A 15,903-nucleotide genomic window follows, 5' to 3' on the forward strand; every position below is an offset into this window, starting at 1 on the left:
CGCATTGCGCGCACTCAACCTCTAGTTGCAAACGTAATCTTTTTAAGACCCGATAGGTAGATTGACGAACATAGAGATTGTTACATCCGTCAGTAACACACAAACTCTGTGTTCGCCAATCTACTTATCAAGTCTTAAAAACTAAATGGCGTCGACGGGTGATCTACTGATGGTATTGTGTGTATAAAATGTCCTTTTTAATAAACAATCTGTACACTTACAAAGTTTTCAATTCTTCGTTTTATAGGTTAAGACCCTTATTATACTACTAAAGAAGTGTCGGGATACTTTTAGCCCTCTAAGTGGTTTAAAATAGTGATTTAGCTTTTACCATAACCAGTGCCCCCATCGTTCCAAGTTTATAGCGTTTTGATAGAATCGACTAAAAACAGCCAACTGGAGAATGCGTCAATATGCGGTTTTTGTGATCCAAAACGAACGTTTAAACTCGTTATCATACAAAACATATCCCAAATCCATTTTCACCGGAATTACCCTTTAAGGCAGGTTGAATTCAATGTATTTCAGTATTTATTTGTATCACCAAGGAGACATCACCATCCTGCTGTAATGTAACCCCTTCCTGGTGTCATGTTTTCATGCAGCTTTCACAAAGATCAGCCAAATTTATGTCACAAATCACATCATATTAAATAAATAAAAAGGAACCCTAATGCTTCGTAATTGTGCTGGCATGGCTGTGGTGGGACTGTTACACGGCTACACACATGCTTGGGTCCTGTCCAGTAGTAGAGCAATTCTGGACTTAAACAGGTAACATTAATTTTAATGATGTTTTTTCTTTTAAACTGATACCGCTGAACAGATGGTCGGATAAAAAACATATTACCATATTCAGTTCATTGTTATCTCTAATTTGCATAAAAAAAACAGATAGATCACAAAATAGATCACGACCGACATGTAGGCCTATTAAATTTTTCCATAACCCAACTGTTGACTTCATGGTATTTGTGTATATATTTGCATAACCAGAGAGACAAGAGCACCCTCTGTAATGGAACACCTTCCGGGTGTCATGTTTTCATGTTTTCCCAAACATTCAGCCAACTATGACTATTTTTTTATTCCATTTTCACCCACCCACGCCCACACCCATCCGCAAACACACACGCAAACACACACACGCACGCGCACACGCACACGCACACACACACACACACACACACACACACACACACACACACACACACACACACACACACACACACACACACACACACACACACACTGACACCTGACCAGCCTTCGATAGTGCACACAAAACAGGATCTTGTTGACCTTAAATTGCTCAAATTTGCCCTGGCATTGGAGGAATGGACCACCACTCAGGTGCTTGTGGAGATCTCTGATGATCTCACACAATGTGTATAATCATGTTCCTACCGGGCTATAATTGAGCCGTTCAGAGTTGCGCCTTCCTTCATCAGGGCGTGCAGCACAAAAGCTGCCGGGCAGAATTATAGAAAACAAGACGAGCCGGGCCGCTGCTGCTACGTCAGCAACAACCAGTCGGTCCATAGTCGCTCAAAGGAAAGTGTTTTCTCCCCCTCCCTTCCACCACCAGCCACCACCACCCCACCCTCCCACTCCGAGTCCGACAACTCAGACCACATACCTGCAGTCGTAACTCCACACCTAGGTGAGAGCAGCGAGGTTGTTTTACAGAGAGCACCGAGCCCTCAGCGCTGGGGACAGAATACACTGACGACACCAAGTGTTGGCCGCAAGCTGTACCGCCGGGGTAGGATATGAGCGCGGCGAAGCACGGCGCACTCCGGGCCGCTTTGGTGTGAGGACACGGGACCTCCGAGGTGGACGATGTGAGGAGAAGATAGAGCCGCCTGCACAAGCACCGGGATCATGGAGATTGAAAGCATGGTGGCGAACAACGCTCTTATCCGAGCCAGAGAGAGTAAGCTTTCTCTAAATTTAAACTGTGTGTGTGTGTGTGTGTGTGTGTGTGTGTGTGTGTGTGTGTGTGTGTGTGTGTGTGTGTGTGTGTGTGTGTGTGTGAATTATGAAGGAACTGTTGTTTTAAATTGAAAGACTATGAACGACATGTGAGTTTCAACGCCGTTGAGGCATTTGAAACCGGTGAATTCTGGGGTCTTAATTCAAGGTTGTGTCTCACTTGACTGATGATTCTTTGATGATGACATAGATGACATTTTAATGATGAAATATCCAATTAATGGATTGTTTGATTAGTGTTGTATAGCAACCTTATTCGAGACATTTTGGTTCTTTGTAGGCCTACTGTTTTGTTATTATGATTATAATAATTATCAATTACCATGTACCCTACGGGGGGAGATAGGATAAATGATAAAATTATGTTGACACATTTAAACCAACCTTTTTGTGGGTTTATTCAAAAGAGAACCAAAGATCGTTTTTTTTTGCAAAAGTAAGAAATGAATCCTTAAAACAAATATGACTTTCTTTGCCCTGGAGGAAACAGATGTATATTCTCTGACAGATGCTGTCAGAGAAAGACTTCGAAAGTTTTTTCAAAAGAGAAAAATGGGTTTGTCTGGATGATACATGAATGACATTTCTACACTTGTTTATGCTGAGGAGTAGCTACGTAGGAGAGCTATGTGGAATCTCTTGTTAGCTCTGGCTAACCAGTTTCTTGAGCTATTAATAGACCAGGCGCTCTATTAAAGCCAGCAATTGTTTCAAACAAGACCTGCCAGACTATTTAACACCAGATTGCAATCAAGTCAACGCAAATATTAAGGGCTAGATACATTTGTCAATAAACAAGTAAACTTTATGCTCCAAAAAGCTTCTACTGAGTATGTTTGATTACAATGCAAATTCCGCGCTTTTGTTTGGCATGCCGATGTTATATGATATACATCTGCATTCGTACTAAAATAAGCTGTGATTTTTTCAGCTTTTTCTTCTTAATTCATTTAATTTTCTAATGGCACTTGTTGCTGCGCTAAACCCTTAAACTTTGAATTTGGCTGCCGTTCCCCATTCTGACAACCATGTCTGTAGTAGTAGTGGTATATCTAATGACAAATGTGTATTCACTCAGACAGGGTGTTCTTGCATGGCAGGTGATTACATAGCTACGATTGCATTTGGTGAAACTAATGACAGGGCGCATAGGAAACAATTCTGAAGATGGATGTTTTAAAGTCTGACTGCCAAATCCAACCAACAGTCAATTGACTTTCTCAGAGGATAGATAGTGTGGGCCATGAATAACCTACAAACACCTTCACACTGACAGACGTTATGCTAAACCACCTGACCACATGCTTAGCTTGTAGCTACGTTAAACATCCAGTCTATTAACCTATTTAACCTATAACCATGGTGTTTCTCTTCCCTGTTTGTCTGTTTTCCAGGTGGAGGAGGAAAGGGGAAGAGTGGAAAATGGAAAGAGCTGCTCAAGTTTTCACATATAAGCCAGTGTATGGATCTGATCGTGAGCGTAGGTGTGTGCAGGTTTTTGTGTGTCTGTGTTCTCTCAGACACAACCGTCCAACAGTAGCGATCTTTACCTTTGTGCAAGGATTTAATGACATACTTATGTTTGTTTTGTTCCGTTTTGTTTTGATCCGTCAGAACGAGACTACCACAGTTTATGTGAAAAGCAGCCCATTGGCAAAATGCTCTTCTACCTTTTCTGCCGAAGTTCACCTGCACTACAGAACTACATTTCCCTTCTGGATGCATTGGTAAAGGCCACCATGTTCACTAGCTTAGTTTCCTAAGACCATATGGTCTTAATATCAACCAAATCTTAATGCAGACTAGACAATACATACTGAGTCACAGATAATTAGTCTGCGATTAATATTTCTTAAGTGGGTGTGTGCTTTTTGGTGCATTTGGTGAAAATGCTAATATGGGAAGATTTGAAATATGAATCTTAGAAATAGTATTATGTGGCATTTATTATCTATTAATAAATGCTACTTAAAAATATCAAAGTCCTTAAAGGGGACCTATTATGCTTTTTCGACTTTTATGACCTATAAACGTTGTTATAATGATTGATAGTCATGTTTAACCATACACAAAAAACGATGTAGATTTTCGGAAAACTCTTCCTCTCATCTGGGCGCTTTCAGCATTCTCTGTCAACGCTCGGTTTCGTCCTAGTCCGCCCCCTCGCCCCCCTCCTGCCAACCTAACTCCGTTGTGATTGGTTACCTTCCTTGAAGCGCGCGCGCGGGCAGATTTGACCAGGCATATGGGGGTGCGGCAGGAGTGCCTCTACGTAGATGATTTCCCGGAAATGAGAACAAGTTAATCGCAAACGAGTGTTTAGCGCTCTGCACAGCCACCCACCACTGCATGTACGTCATTAATTGACACTTTAGTATGGTTAAACATGACCATCAATCATTATAACAACGTTTATAGGTCATAAAAGTCGAAAAAGCATAAAAGGTCCCCTTTAAAAATACTATGTGTAAGAAAGAATCAGAAACTCCTTCTCATTAATGCCCCCTTTGGCTGGTAAGTGAACTGCAAACTGCTCGACCTCAGTCCCATTAATACATCCCAGCCTTGAAATGCATCCTTATTTTCTATACTAAATCAATTTGTACAGTGTATGATGTGTAGCCTACTATATGTGTATAAAAAACAAAACATACAGAATTGTAACAATACAGCATTTGTATCTGGCAGGAAAACTTTGAGAGCAAATCGGACCAGGAGAGGCGTGATGTTGGTGTGGCACTCATTCGGAGATTCCTGTGGAGTCAGGTAACCGAAGCATGGGCCTGATTGGTCTTATAACATGTGTTATATAAGTGTACACGTATTATATATATATATATATATATATTGGAAGTATATCAATAGTGAGCGTCACATTCTCGAAAATTTGAACTAAAGGTTACATGTTACATGATTCTTAGATTTACCATTTAAGAATCACAAATTCCTTGTCATTACTGGCGCCTTTGGCCATTCAGTGAACTGCGGTCTGCTCCAGCTCCGGCCGAGACAATAACCACTATTAACTAATGGTATTTCTTATAATAAATAAATATTAGATACAAAGGTATTAGGCAAGATTTAGAGATAATTCTAGAGAAATTAAATAAAACTCCTCCTGCCCTAAGCCCCTCCCACCAATAAAAATAATGTCATTGTATGGATCATGTTCGGATGTTCCTAGTCTTCATGACTCTACTATTTCCAACCTATGGTTGCTTTGCTTGTCCGACACCTGCAAAAATGTGTGCGTCAGCGTCTCATCCCTTGGTTGTGTCCTCAGTCCCCTCAGTGCATCGATGCCGTGGCGAAGCATGAAAAGAGCTGCATCCAGGCGCTGGTAGACGACCCCGCCAGCGACATCTTCAAGGAGTGTCGGAAGTAAGCCTGTAGATCCTACTGTGCGTGCGTGCGTGCGTGCGTGCTAGCCTCTCTGAGTGATGGGTGGGTGTGAGAGGGAGATGGGCAGAAAGAATGGTGGAGAGAAAGAAAAAGAAAGGCAATAGAGGGAAAGGCGAGGGAGTGAGAGAAAGAGAGAATGGGACAGAGAGACGGAGAGAGAGAGAGCGAGAGGGTTAAGAGGGAGGGAGAGAGAAAGAGAGATTGAGACCGAGAGACGGAGAGAGAGACAAAGAGAATGAGACAGAGATGGAGAGAGAGAGACGGAGAGAGAGACAAAGAGAGAATGAGACAGAGATGGAGAGAGAGAGACCGAGAGAGAGACAAAGAGAGAATGAGACAGAGACGGAGAGAGAGAGACCGAGAGAGAGACAAAGAGAGAATGAGACAGAGACGGAGAGAGAGAGAGACAAAGAGAGAATGAGACAGAGACGGAGAGAGAGAGAGAGAAAGATAGAATGAGAGAGAGACAAAGAGAGAATGAGACAGAGACAGAGACAGAGACAGAGAGAGAGAGAGAGAGAGAGAGAGAGAGAGTGAGTTAAGAGAGTGAGTTAAGAGAGTGAGTTAAGAGAGTGAGTTAAGAGAGTGAGTTAAGAGGGAGAGAGAAAGAGAATAAGACAGAAAGAAGGAGATGCTTATGCTTGCTCAGCTCATGTCCAGTGTGTGTGTGTGATCAGAGACCTCCACAAGCAGCTGAGTGGGGGTCCATTCCTCCAGTACCAGGAGAGCATGTTCTTTGACCGCTTCCTGCAGTGGAAGAAGTTGGAGAGGTCAGTACACAATACACATATTCAATGTTTTATATATATATATATATATATATATATATATATATATATATTTTATCCAAGGGAAAAGGCCTATGTAACATATTTAACAGTGAGATACTTTTGAGTTATGTTTTGTTTGTTTCAACTGAAAAAATATCAAAAAAATATCTCTGCAGATGTAATTAGCGATTTGTTGTCTAGTAAAAGTGAAGCTTTTAGTGCACTGGTGATGTTATTACAATACCATTTATTATTTCTATACAAAAAAAATACCACAAACCGTCTTAGCTATATTAACTTTTATAAACCCAGTTTGCTGCAGTATGTTAGGCTTGCATGTCTGAATTAAAACAACCAAAAATAATTGTTCATACATAAACTTTAAGCCACCCATGCTTACTTCTGATTGAGGACAAGGCTTACTTTATGTTGAGTTCTAACTAGCCCCACCCCCCTGTTTCCATGTGCTTTCAAGGCAGACGATAACCAAGCGCACCTTCAGGCAGTACAGACAGCTGGGGAAGGGCGGCTTCGGAGAGGTAAGACCATGACATCCCCTAGGCAACGTTTTAGCAAGACAGCCAGAACATCAGTCATTAAGTTATGAGCGCTTTTTGATCCAAAGCGACCTTCAGTTACATGCCAAGCAGGTTAGGCATCTTGTTCAACGATGCCTTCAGGTAAGGCTGCCAATTTGAAAGTCTGACCTGGTACCTTCCAGTTACAATTTAAACTGCATGGTCACAAGACTTTCCTGCACCTTGTCCTAGTCTAACATGGAGTTATCCTTCACAGTGCCATTTGTGGTGAGCGGTTTTGTTTCTACTCTTTTTCTGTAACACTAAGACGAACAACAAAAACAGAACAAAAGCAACCCAAAGCTAATAGAAAGGAATAGATTGAAGTGTGAATGTCTCAGATTGAGCCCGTATTTGTTAGTAGGTAGTCGTAGTATTTCAGAATAAAAGACTCAATAACCGCCTGTCCACTCTAACTGGGGGTGACACCAAACTAGTGAGGCCGGCCGGCTGGGTGAAGTGAGCACGTTCGAGGGTCGGTCGTTAGATTCTCGTTAAGAGAGAGGGGTAGGGCTGGCCAGCTTGGTTTTTGTTTTCGATTATTGGATGATATTTAATGGAGATATTTTATGTAGCCTTTATTAAAACGGAGAAAAAAAAAACGGAAAAGGATATTGCCCTCCACTTTGGCGCCCAGATTGCAAAATCATGATAGCTTTAAGACTTATGCCTGATCTTTGAGACTACCAACTGGTCTGGCTGTGAAGTGTTTAATGGTCAACAAGGAGATCTAGAAGTAATGAGGGACTTTTCATTAAAATATGCAGTTATATGTTCATAACAAATGAAAGTGGCACTTTATTAAGAGTCAGAACAAATGTCATTGTTTAATATTGTAAAATATTGCAGCATGATTTGCTAAGAACAATTTAATCTCTTACAATTGTTTACTTGCCCTAATTATACACTTTGCCAGCTTCTTTATCTTCTAATCTCCTATGGTCTAAATTTGGAAACATAACACAAAGGCTCACTCTGTATCGGACCATCCTGGCGTCACGCGTAACGTGCTGATGGTGTCGTTGATTACTCACCTTCCTGTTGTCGTGTACAGGTGTGGGCATGCCAGGTGCGTGCCACGGGGAAGATGTACGCCTGCAAGAAGCTGCAGAAGACCCAAGTGAAGAAGAGGAGAGGAGAGACCATGGCCCTCAATGAGAAACAGATCCTGGAGAAGGTCAACAGCAGATTTGTGGTACGATTTCTCAATGCTTGTCATCTTTCTTATATTAAATTACTTCTATTGTCACTGATTTCTATTTGGGTTGTTTTTGTTTTGACGTGTGCTGCTGAACCACCCTTGTGCCTTGGAGGGGAACAAACATTGATCCGTCCGTCTTTCGACCATGTCCATCTGACTAAGAATCTACTCTACTACAAAATAATAATCTGAAAATGAGGCTTATTGAAGGCAGGCCTTATCTATCCATTGGTCAGCCCCTCATTATGAACATCAACGTCTGCCTTTGTAGTCCTTCATACGAGCGGTCCGACTTCAACCTCGTCTCTCAATGTGAACCAATGCAGGAGTCGTAGTGACTACATCCTTGTTCTCCCTGCCTCTCCGCAGGTGAGCCTGGCCTACGCCTACGAGACCAAGAACACTCTGTGCATGGTGCTGACCATCATGAACGGAGGGGACCTCCGCTTCCACATCTACAACATCGGCCCCGCGGGCCTGCGGAAGGAGCGGGTGCAGTTCTATGCCGCGGAGGTCTGCTGCGGCCTCCGTCACCTGCACCAGAAGGGCATCGTCTACAGGTGGGTTGCTCGCTCCACCTTCAGGAAGTGACCTCCAGTGTTTTCCGACCTCGGGGGTTGGAACTTGAAGCGAGAGGCAGCCATGAGCTACATTTGCGCACAAAGCTTCAGTCAGAACACTAGCATTTAGTTCCTTGAACGGCATGTAGGTCGTGGTACTCATTCGAGGCATTCATTGTCTTGATACGAGGCCAAAACTTGTTATCTTGGTTCGGTTAGGATTTCAGTGGCTGGTTTATCTTCATGCCGAGAAGGCAACAGTCTGTAAAAAATGTTGATTCACGACCGAATGTGATAAAAAACCGATGACGTCACACCACACACAAAAGTTGTACTACGTTTAAACCCAGCTATGGATTATTACTATAAGTGCGTTTTCATTTAATAACGAAAAATCTAAACTTTTTCATTGAGGGCCCGACATTTATTTTCTGCAATTAATGCAGTCATGCAAAACCGTGACAGAAAAAGGAATGTGTCATACAGGTGTTAGTATTACCGGTTGTTAGTATTGTTTTACAAGTGTTGGCATATTTTGTTTATGGTTTAAAACCCTGGTTGTTTTTTTTGCTATTTTTACCTTTTAATTTTTATGTGATGCAGCTATGAGGAGGTGGCCAAATCCAGACACAATGGGATGTACTTATGTGGTATTCACAAATGGTGCTCACCATTCTTACTGATCTTAATTTCATGTTCCCATTTTAGGGACCTGAAACCAGAAAATATTCTCTTGGATGACAATGGTATGTACAGACTAAGAATTTATGTTTTGTAAAGAAATATGGCATTTCTCTTTAGTTGGATGATGGATGATTATACTCATATCATAAAACATAAAGATCCAAACTCAAAGTTGCAGGTAAGACGTCTAATATATAAAACAATAAACCCCTCGTAGTGTTTAAACACACGCGCCACTGATGGCGTAAAAACAAACATCCTTCTGTTTGTCTACATTAAGAAAAAGTATGTTTTGTTAACCTCCCTCTTTTAGGGTGCTGAGCCCGTTATTCAAGGGGCTCTATAGATCAGATCACCAGGTGTAGCTCGTTACACTAATCATGGTTTACCTCTCTAATGTAAGTTATGTACCAGGACTGAACCAGTTTAGACCACCCTTCCACCTGTTCCCTGGTCCAGGGAACAGGTAGAAGTGCATTCAGGGGCAGGCATATGTCGAGTACTTGTGTCGATAATACCACGGTCAAACCACCTTAAATCTGTGTGCCAACCTAAAACCAAAAGCAGACCACGTCTTTGTAAAAGCGGTTCACTTGTTTTCTTTGACCTCATGCTGTACGCTCATGTGGCTCTCCTACTGGAACCAATTTTCTACAAAATAATAACCGCTCTAAGCTATCTTCGGTCGGCTGCCATGAAACATATTAGTGCAAACCTTTTTACTACTCGACGACCGCTGCCACCAGGCCAGTGAACCGAACAGCTCACCGAGTCACCAGAGTCACCACATCACAGAGTGCATTGTTTAGCAGCGTTAGCGCTATGAGGAAGTGCTGTTGAAAGGAATGCGTCACAGTTTGTTGGCTAGGATTCAGGAAATAAAAGGATTTGCTGGGTGTGGCGAAGGCTATTTATAGAATGATGTTGCTACTTGGGAAAATAATGTTTTCTTAAACATAACAACAGTCACTCCCTTTAACACAGCATTTTTGACAAACTAGATACTCATTTCAACTTGACCACAACTCATGATATTGATTAGAATTACAAATAACAATTGTTGCTGCACTATTAATTATATGCCTTGATTGATCTCCTTCTCACCTGAATGTTGCTTTGGAAAACAGTTTTTCAGGAAGAAAATGCAAAATGCTAATTATTTACTGTGACACGGAAATGCTGCTGAAGTTGATGCAAACGTAACCAAATGCACTGTCTCATTAACATACTTATGTTGATTTGTATGAATGACTTGACTATGCAAAATAACCTGTAGAACCACTTTTCATTATGATTAACCTGGATGTTTCTAAAAGGAGCTTGCTTTGCTTCTGTCGTTATGGCAGGACACATTCGCATCTCAGACCTGGGACTGGCCGTCGAGCTGAGAGAAGGAAGTCTCGTGCGAGGGAGAGTGGGTACCATGGGTTACATGGGTAGGGACATCCCATAATAATAATGAACATAGTTGATGACATGCAGTCTGTCGCACTCATTTAAAGGGCCACCTTTTCACCACCAGGTGGGATGCTAATGAGCCACGTTAAAAGCTATTTCAAAATAGATCTACCTACCAGCCTACCCTGTGGACTGTACCAACTCATGGGCTGATCCATCCGTCATACTTCTGGGTGTAGCCTCCCACTTGTGATGTCTTTATCTAATCGATTTGTAAGTGGCTTGTAAAGGGAATTAACAATCCCTCCAGGCGGTATAATAGAGGTCCTTTAATCGCTGCATAAAAACACATGATCCATAATCAAACCCTCATTTTTTGCGTTTTTTTTGTTCCCATAGCTCCAGAGGTGATTGACGACCAGTATTATGGGATGAGCCCTGACTGGTGGGGGCTAGGGTGCTTGGTATACGAGATGACCGCCGGGCGGCCACCATTTCGGGAACGAGGAGATAACGCCAAGAAGGAGGAGATGGAGAGACGCATTCGGGCGGGGCAAATCGAATATTCTCCCAAATCCTTCAACACCCAGACCATAGATCTGTGTCGCTCGGTGAGAGCTCACAGCCAAGTATTCTAGATGTCTGTGTAAAAAACAACCATATTGTCTTTCAGATAGTGGAAGGCAATACAGTGAAGACCTACTAGCAGCATACACGTGGTCTAATAATGGGATTTCTTTTTTTTTTTTTACTAAATTCGACTTTTTCACAGCTCCTGACCAGAGACCCTGAACAGAGGCTGGGCTGCCAGCCGTCAGGAGCAGCAGATGTGCAGTCACATGCCTTCTTCAACAACGTCAACTTCAGGATGTTGGAGGCCGGGCTCGTGGTGCCGCCATTTAAACCCGATGTAAACGCAACTGCTCAAACTCGAGCATATTCTACTTGATAATTCAGAGTAACGGTTAAACAGATTTTCTCAGCACAGGAGATTTCTTGCCACAAATACAATTATTGCATCTGAGCAGCTCAAAACAACAACTGAGCAAAGGCTGGCTTGATTGCCATTGCTCGGGACATTTGATAAAAAATCACTCTGGGATTCAGACCAGGCCAACGTCCATCCATTTAGAGTGCACAGCCTGTAGCTTCTGTAGCCTGAGCGTCTGGCAAAGATGCATCCCCAGGCACGACTAGTGGGGAGGAGACCTCGGGGAAGACCCAGGACTAGGTGGAGAGATTATATCTCAACACTGGCCTGGGAACGCCTCGGGATCCCCCCCCGTCAGAGCCGGTCAATGTGGACCCCCGGGAAAGGGAGGTCTGGGGCCCCAAGCTGGAGCTGCTGCCCCCCCGACCCGACCCCAGGAGAAGGGGTTTGACGATGAGGATGATGAGGAGCCTGTAGCTTCTTCCACCTCCCCTCCATAATCCCTCCTCTCCTCCGCCACCCCCCCCTGCAGCCCAAACTGGTGTACTGCAGCGACGTGCAGGACATCGACGAGTTCTCCACCGTCAAAGGGGTCAGCCTGGACCACGCCGACGACCACTTCTACAGCAAGTTCAACACGGGCAGCGTCTGCGTCAACTGGCAGAACGAGGTGAGTGACACGCCCACAGAGAGCCGCCCTGCTCCCACAACACGCGTAGGACACATTTAAAGCTGACGTATTGTTCCCCCAGGTGTGAGTGCGATTAGCCTTTACAAGCCGTATAGGCTCCCAGGACTTTATAGTCCTGGGAGCCTATGTGGTACGCTCTACCTGGGTTAGCCACCGGGGGGGGGGCGCCCCGTTGTCTGTGAGCTTGAGTTCACTCATCCGTCCGCCTCCCTCTTCTGAAGATGATCGAGACGGGGTGCTTCCTGGAGCTGAACCTGTTTGGCCCCCGGGGGTCCCGGTCCCCCGACTGGACTGGTCCCACATCCCCGTCCCCGAGAGCCAGAGCAAACGGCACCTACGGGAGCGCTTCTGCCGCAAACAGGTGAGAAGGACGCCCGTCCACGACGGACGGAGGGGGGTATAGGGTCGGGCGCCTGACCCGTGTCAACGCCAAGTCGGGCATCGCCGTAACCCCGGGAGACGTCGCCGCGCGATTGACTGCTCGTCGACTTGTTTTGTGTGCGTGTGTTTACAATGTGGCCTTAAACCGAGAGATGGATTTAAGCAATGAAACGGTAGATCAAGTGACAAACAACGCAGCCATTTGCATTAAAGTAATGGGCAACTTCATCTGTAGTTTACATATAATTATGTATGAGGGGTTATCCAAAGTGTGCATTAAGCATCCAAAAAATACATATTTATTCTGTCCCATGAAATCTCAAGTCATTTCAGTCCGTTTCCAAATCCCTTCACACCAATAAGTGGTGGATTTTCCCTACTGGCTACGTAGCTTGGCAGTTAACTAATTATCATACACTCACCTGTCAGGCCAGACACGTTCATGTGACGAAGCCTATTGACAGCATTCCGGACTTGAGGAAGTACAAACTACACAAAACTGGATTCAGACCGCACCCATATAATCCTTAAGTTTGTACAAGACTTTGTTTACAAGCTGAATTGGAGAGGTCTGTGAATATACTTTTTGAATTATTTTTATTATTATTCAGTAGGTGTGATGGATGCCTTCCTCTGTGATAAGGTTATTTTATGTAGATCCTGTTGCAACCACTACCAGTTATCCCATCCAAGAAATACATATTCAAAAACAGGAGCATGCATAGCAAAAGCCCCAAAGCAAGTCACACCCAAGACAGAGAACATCCATGCATGAGTCCTGTAACTCACTTGCATTACAGGTCTCAATACTCTACTGTTGTCGTTTCTTCAAACAACAATCGGAAGTACCCACAAGGGCACAAGCAGAGAGGGGGGGGGGCTATTGCCACATTGGGGGCTTCAAACAGCTCGGAGGTTCGAAGGCTCTTACGTGTCTTTACGTAAACCTTCCATTCTTCCGAAATAAGAGCGTTCAGGGAAGCGCCCTCAGAGTTCGTAGGCTACGACGTTAAACCGGAAGCTTCATAACAACTACAAGTATGGACAGCCCACAGGGACCGCTTTGCGCTTCTTTTTTTATCAGATGAATCAGTTATTAGAACATATAGGCCTACAAGAAAATATCTTTCCTCATTCTGATTGCTGTAGTAGTTAGCACACATTTTATTTCTATCACATGGTGTGTCAGATTGTTGCATTTTGGATGGATGATATTTGTGTGAATGTAGTCTGATGTAGGCTCCATATTTCATTTAAGTTGTACAGTATTATGGATTTAGGTATTATGTAAAATTTGATATAGCCCTTTCTATAGTATTAATACTGCATGTAAAATTACTTTTTGTTTGTATACCGGTAGCATTTTTTATTCACGTGAATGGAGTCTGATGTAAGGCCATGTTTCATTTGTATTTTTAAATTTAGGTTACATTGTGGATTTAGTATTATATCAAATTCCACATTGTCTGTAGGGATATAGTATGGATACTAAGATAGTATGCAAGATTACACAATACATTTTGTTTGACAAGGGTAATTCATTATTTAATATAAAGAGGACATCAATTGTTAATAAATCTTGTTCCATGTGCCCTTTTTTTTTTTTTTTAAATCAGAGCCCAAACCCCTCAAAAGGTCTCTGCACGCCAGAAAGCTACGAGGAGGGCATGCCCATCCTGATCTCCCGCACTCCCATATTGGAGCGAAACTAGTCAGCTCTGCCCTCTAGTGGTCACTGAAATCACGGCAGGCTGACCCGTAAGGGACGCATGACTGCTCGACCGGAAGAGACATTTGAACCTTTCCATTGCAGACCCGTATGCCGATATGGGTCATGTTTGTGTAGCTCCACTGCCAAAAGCGACAACGACCACGGTGGACTCACGGCGTTGCAGGACTTCGGACTAGAGCTTTCACCAAATGGCACTCTTTTATCTTATAGGGTGAAGCAAGAAATGGTTTATATAATGTACCGGAGTGTGTTTTTGTAAAAGATTGTTTTTTAAAGCAGATAAATCATTAAAATGTATGACTTTATGACAACCAATACTTACCATCAGATGGCCCGTTTATGGTTTTCTCAGTTCACTTGTATAAGGAATCCAAGAACTCACATATATAAACTTTATTTAACCCAGGAATATAACAAAACAACGACTGCAAGGAACCTAAAACAATCAAAAGGCCCCTAGTCTCCAACGGAGTGGAATCACTCCAGAGAGGAATAGATGTTTTTAAAAAAAATGGAAGTGACCTCAGCCGGCTAAAACCGTACAACCAGAGATCGTCACATGGCAGCCGACCTGAAACCACGCGAGAATGTCCTTAAAACAGCGGGGGACGCATAAAAGTAAAGAACAACATGTCTAGCAAAAGAAAAACCCAAAACCTTTTGGTGATTTTGGGTTTGGACGTCGAGTATGACTGGGTGTGGGAGAAGGGGGAGGGGGGGGGGGGGGGTCTCAGCCCTCCCACGGGGGGCTGCGGCGGCCGTCCACGTCCGTCTCCACGTGGTACAGCATGTCTGCCAGCGTGTGCTCGATCACGGCCCCCCAGCCCATGTCACTCATCTGGAAGACAAGGCAGAGGGAGAATGACGAGACAAGATGGGCCGGTTATAAACGGAGATTAGAAACCCAGATCAGGGAAAGGGCCTTCTGAAGACGTACTGCTTCATTGCTTTGCCTACACGTGGTGGAACGGGTATTTGTATTTTAGATCTTAACCACCGGTTGGTATTTGAGGTCTTAGGAGGGGTTTGAAGTTTGGCCCGAAATTGACAGACACCTGGAACAGAACAACAAAAGTTAACCTCCAAGAGGATTTAGGTGACACACAGTTCGAGCACAATCATTGTACTTGCCTACCAAGGGTTAGGCTTGCCACGTACCAACGACTTTTTATTCCCTGTGCACGCCTCTTCAAGCCTACATACCAGGGGGCAGGGTAGTCAGTCGTAATCTAGGGTGTTTGTGACGAATATGCACTGGGTTTTTAGACCAGTTACAAACCTCACTACCCCGCCACTAACTCCATAAGGACCACCAACGCAGAGCACCGACCTGGCAGCTCTTGTAGAGTGAGCTGGCGGGGCAATAGAGGCCTTCAAACAGGTTTTTCGTACGCCACTCCTTGGCTCACCCGTTTCTTGTAGAACACCATCTGATGGAGATAGGGAACCCCTCACCCCGAGTTCAACAGAGTGCACTGAGGTTCCGGTCAGACGGTACCACATCACAGAGAAGAGGGTGTGCAGAGGAGTCGGCTCAAGATGACTCATGGTGGGGGGGGGGGGGGGGGGGGGGGGGGGGG

At 43.9% G+C, this 15,903-nt stretch overlaps 2 protein-coding genes across 3 annotated transcripts in view; one reads left to right on the forward strand and one right to left on the reverse strand.

Moving 5' to 3' along the window:
* Positions 1-1,600: 1,600 nt before the first annotated feature.
* Positions 1,601-14,745, forward strand: LOC130372708 (G protein-coupled receptor kinase 5-like). Of its 2 annotated transcripts, XM_056578843.1 has the most exons (16): positions 1,601-1,936; positions 3,390-3,479; positions 3,610-3,722; positions 4,684-4,761; positions 5,279-5,376; positions 6,075-6,167; positions 6,643-6,706; positions 7,800-7,940; positions 8,316-8,506; positions 9,215-9,252; positions 10,537-10,626; positions 10,988-11,199; positions 11,361-11,498; positions 12,052-12,189; positions 12,432-12,571; positions 14,208-14,745. In XM_056578843.1, exons 1-16 carry the CDS (start codon positions 1,885-1,887, stop codon positions 14,269-14,271), a joined length of 1,740 nt encoding a protein of 579 aa, XP_056434818.1. In that variant the 5' UTR covers positions 1,601-1,884; the 3' UTR covers positions 14,272-14,745. The 2 variants fall into 2 exon arrangements, with proteins under 2 accessions (XP_056434818.1, XP_056434819.1); XM_056578844.1 differs by lacking the exons at positions 1,601-1,936; positions 3,390-3,479; positions 3,610-3,722; positions 4,684-4,761; positions 5,279-5,376 and having other exon boundaries at positions 6,146-6,167; positions 6,647-6,706.
* Positions 14,746-15,728: 983 nt separating this feature from the next.
* Positions 15,729-15,903, reverse strand: part of LOC130372837 (dual specificity protein phosphatase 26-like) — a 1,535-nt gene continuing 1,360 nt past the window's right edge. The window contains exon 4 of the mRNA XM_056578997.1: positions 15,729-15,753. Within this exon, the coding sequence (XP_056434972.1) occupies positions 15,729-15,753 (25 nt within the window). The remainder of the gene's footprint in view (positions 15,754-15,903) is intronic.

Source organism: Gadus chalcogrammus, chromosome 19 (assembly GCF_026213295.1).
Source record: "Gadus chalcogrammus isolate NIFS_2021 chromosome 19, NIFS_Gcha_1.0, whole genome shotgun sequence".
Classification (NCBI taxonomy): domain Eukaryota; kingdom Metazoa; phylum Chordata; class Actinopteri; order Gadiformes; family Gadidae; genus Gadus; species Gadus chalcogrammus.

What these genes read in the sequence shown, in the direction of transcription:
- LOC130372708 (XM_056578843.1), top strand. Translation starts at nt 1,885, where the DNA reads ATGGAGATTGAAAGCATGGTGGCGAACAACGCTCTTATCCGAGCCAGA. An exon ending in TCTTATCCGAGCCAGAGAGA is followed by an intron (nt 1,937 to 3,389) that starts GTAAGCTTTCTC and finishes TCTGTTTTCCAG; the next exon opens with GTGGAGGAGGAAAGGGGAAG. An exon ending in CAGTGGAAGAAGTTGGAGAG is followed by an intron (nt 6,168 to 6,642) that starts GTCAGTACACAA and finishes TGTGCTTTCAAG; the next exon opens with GCAGACGATAACCAAGCGCA.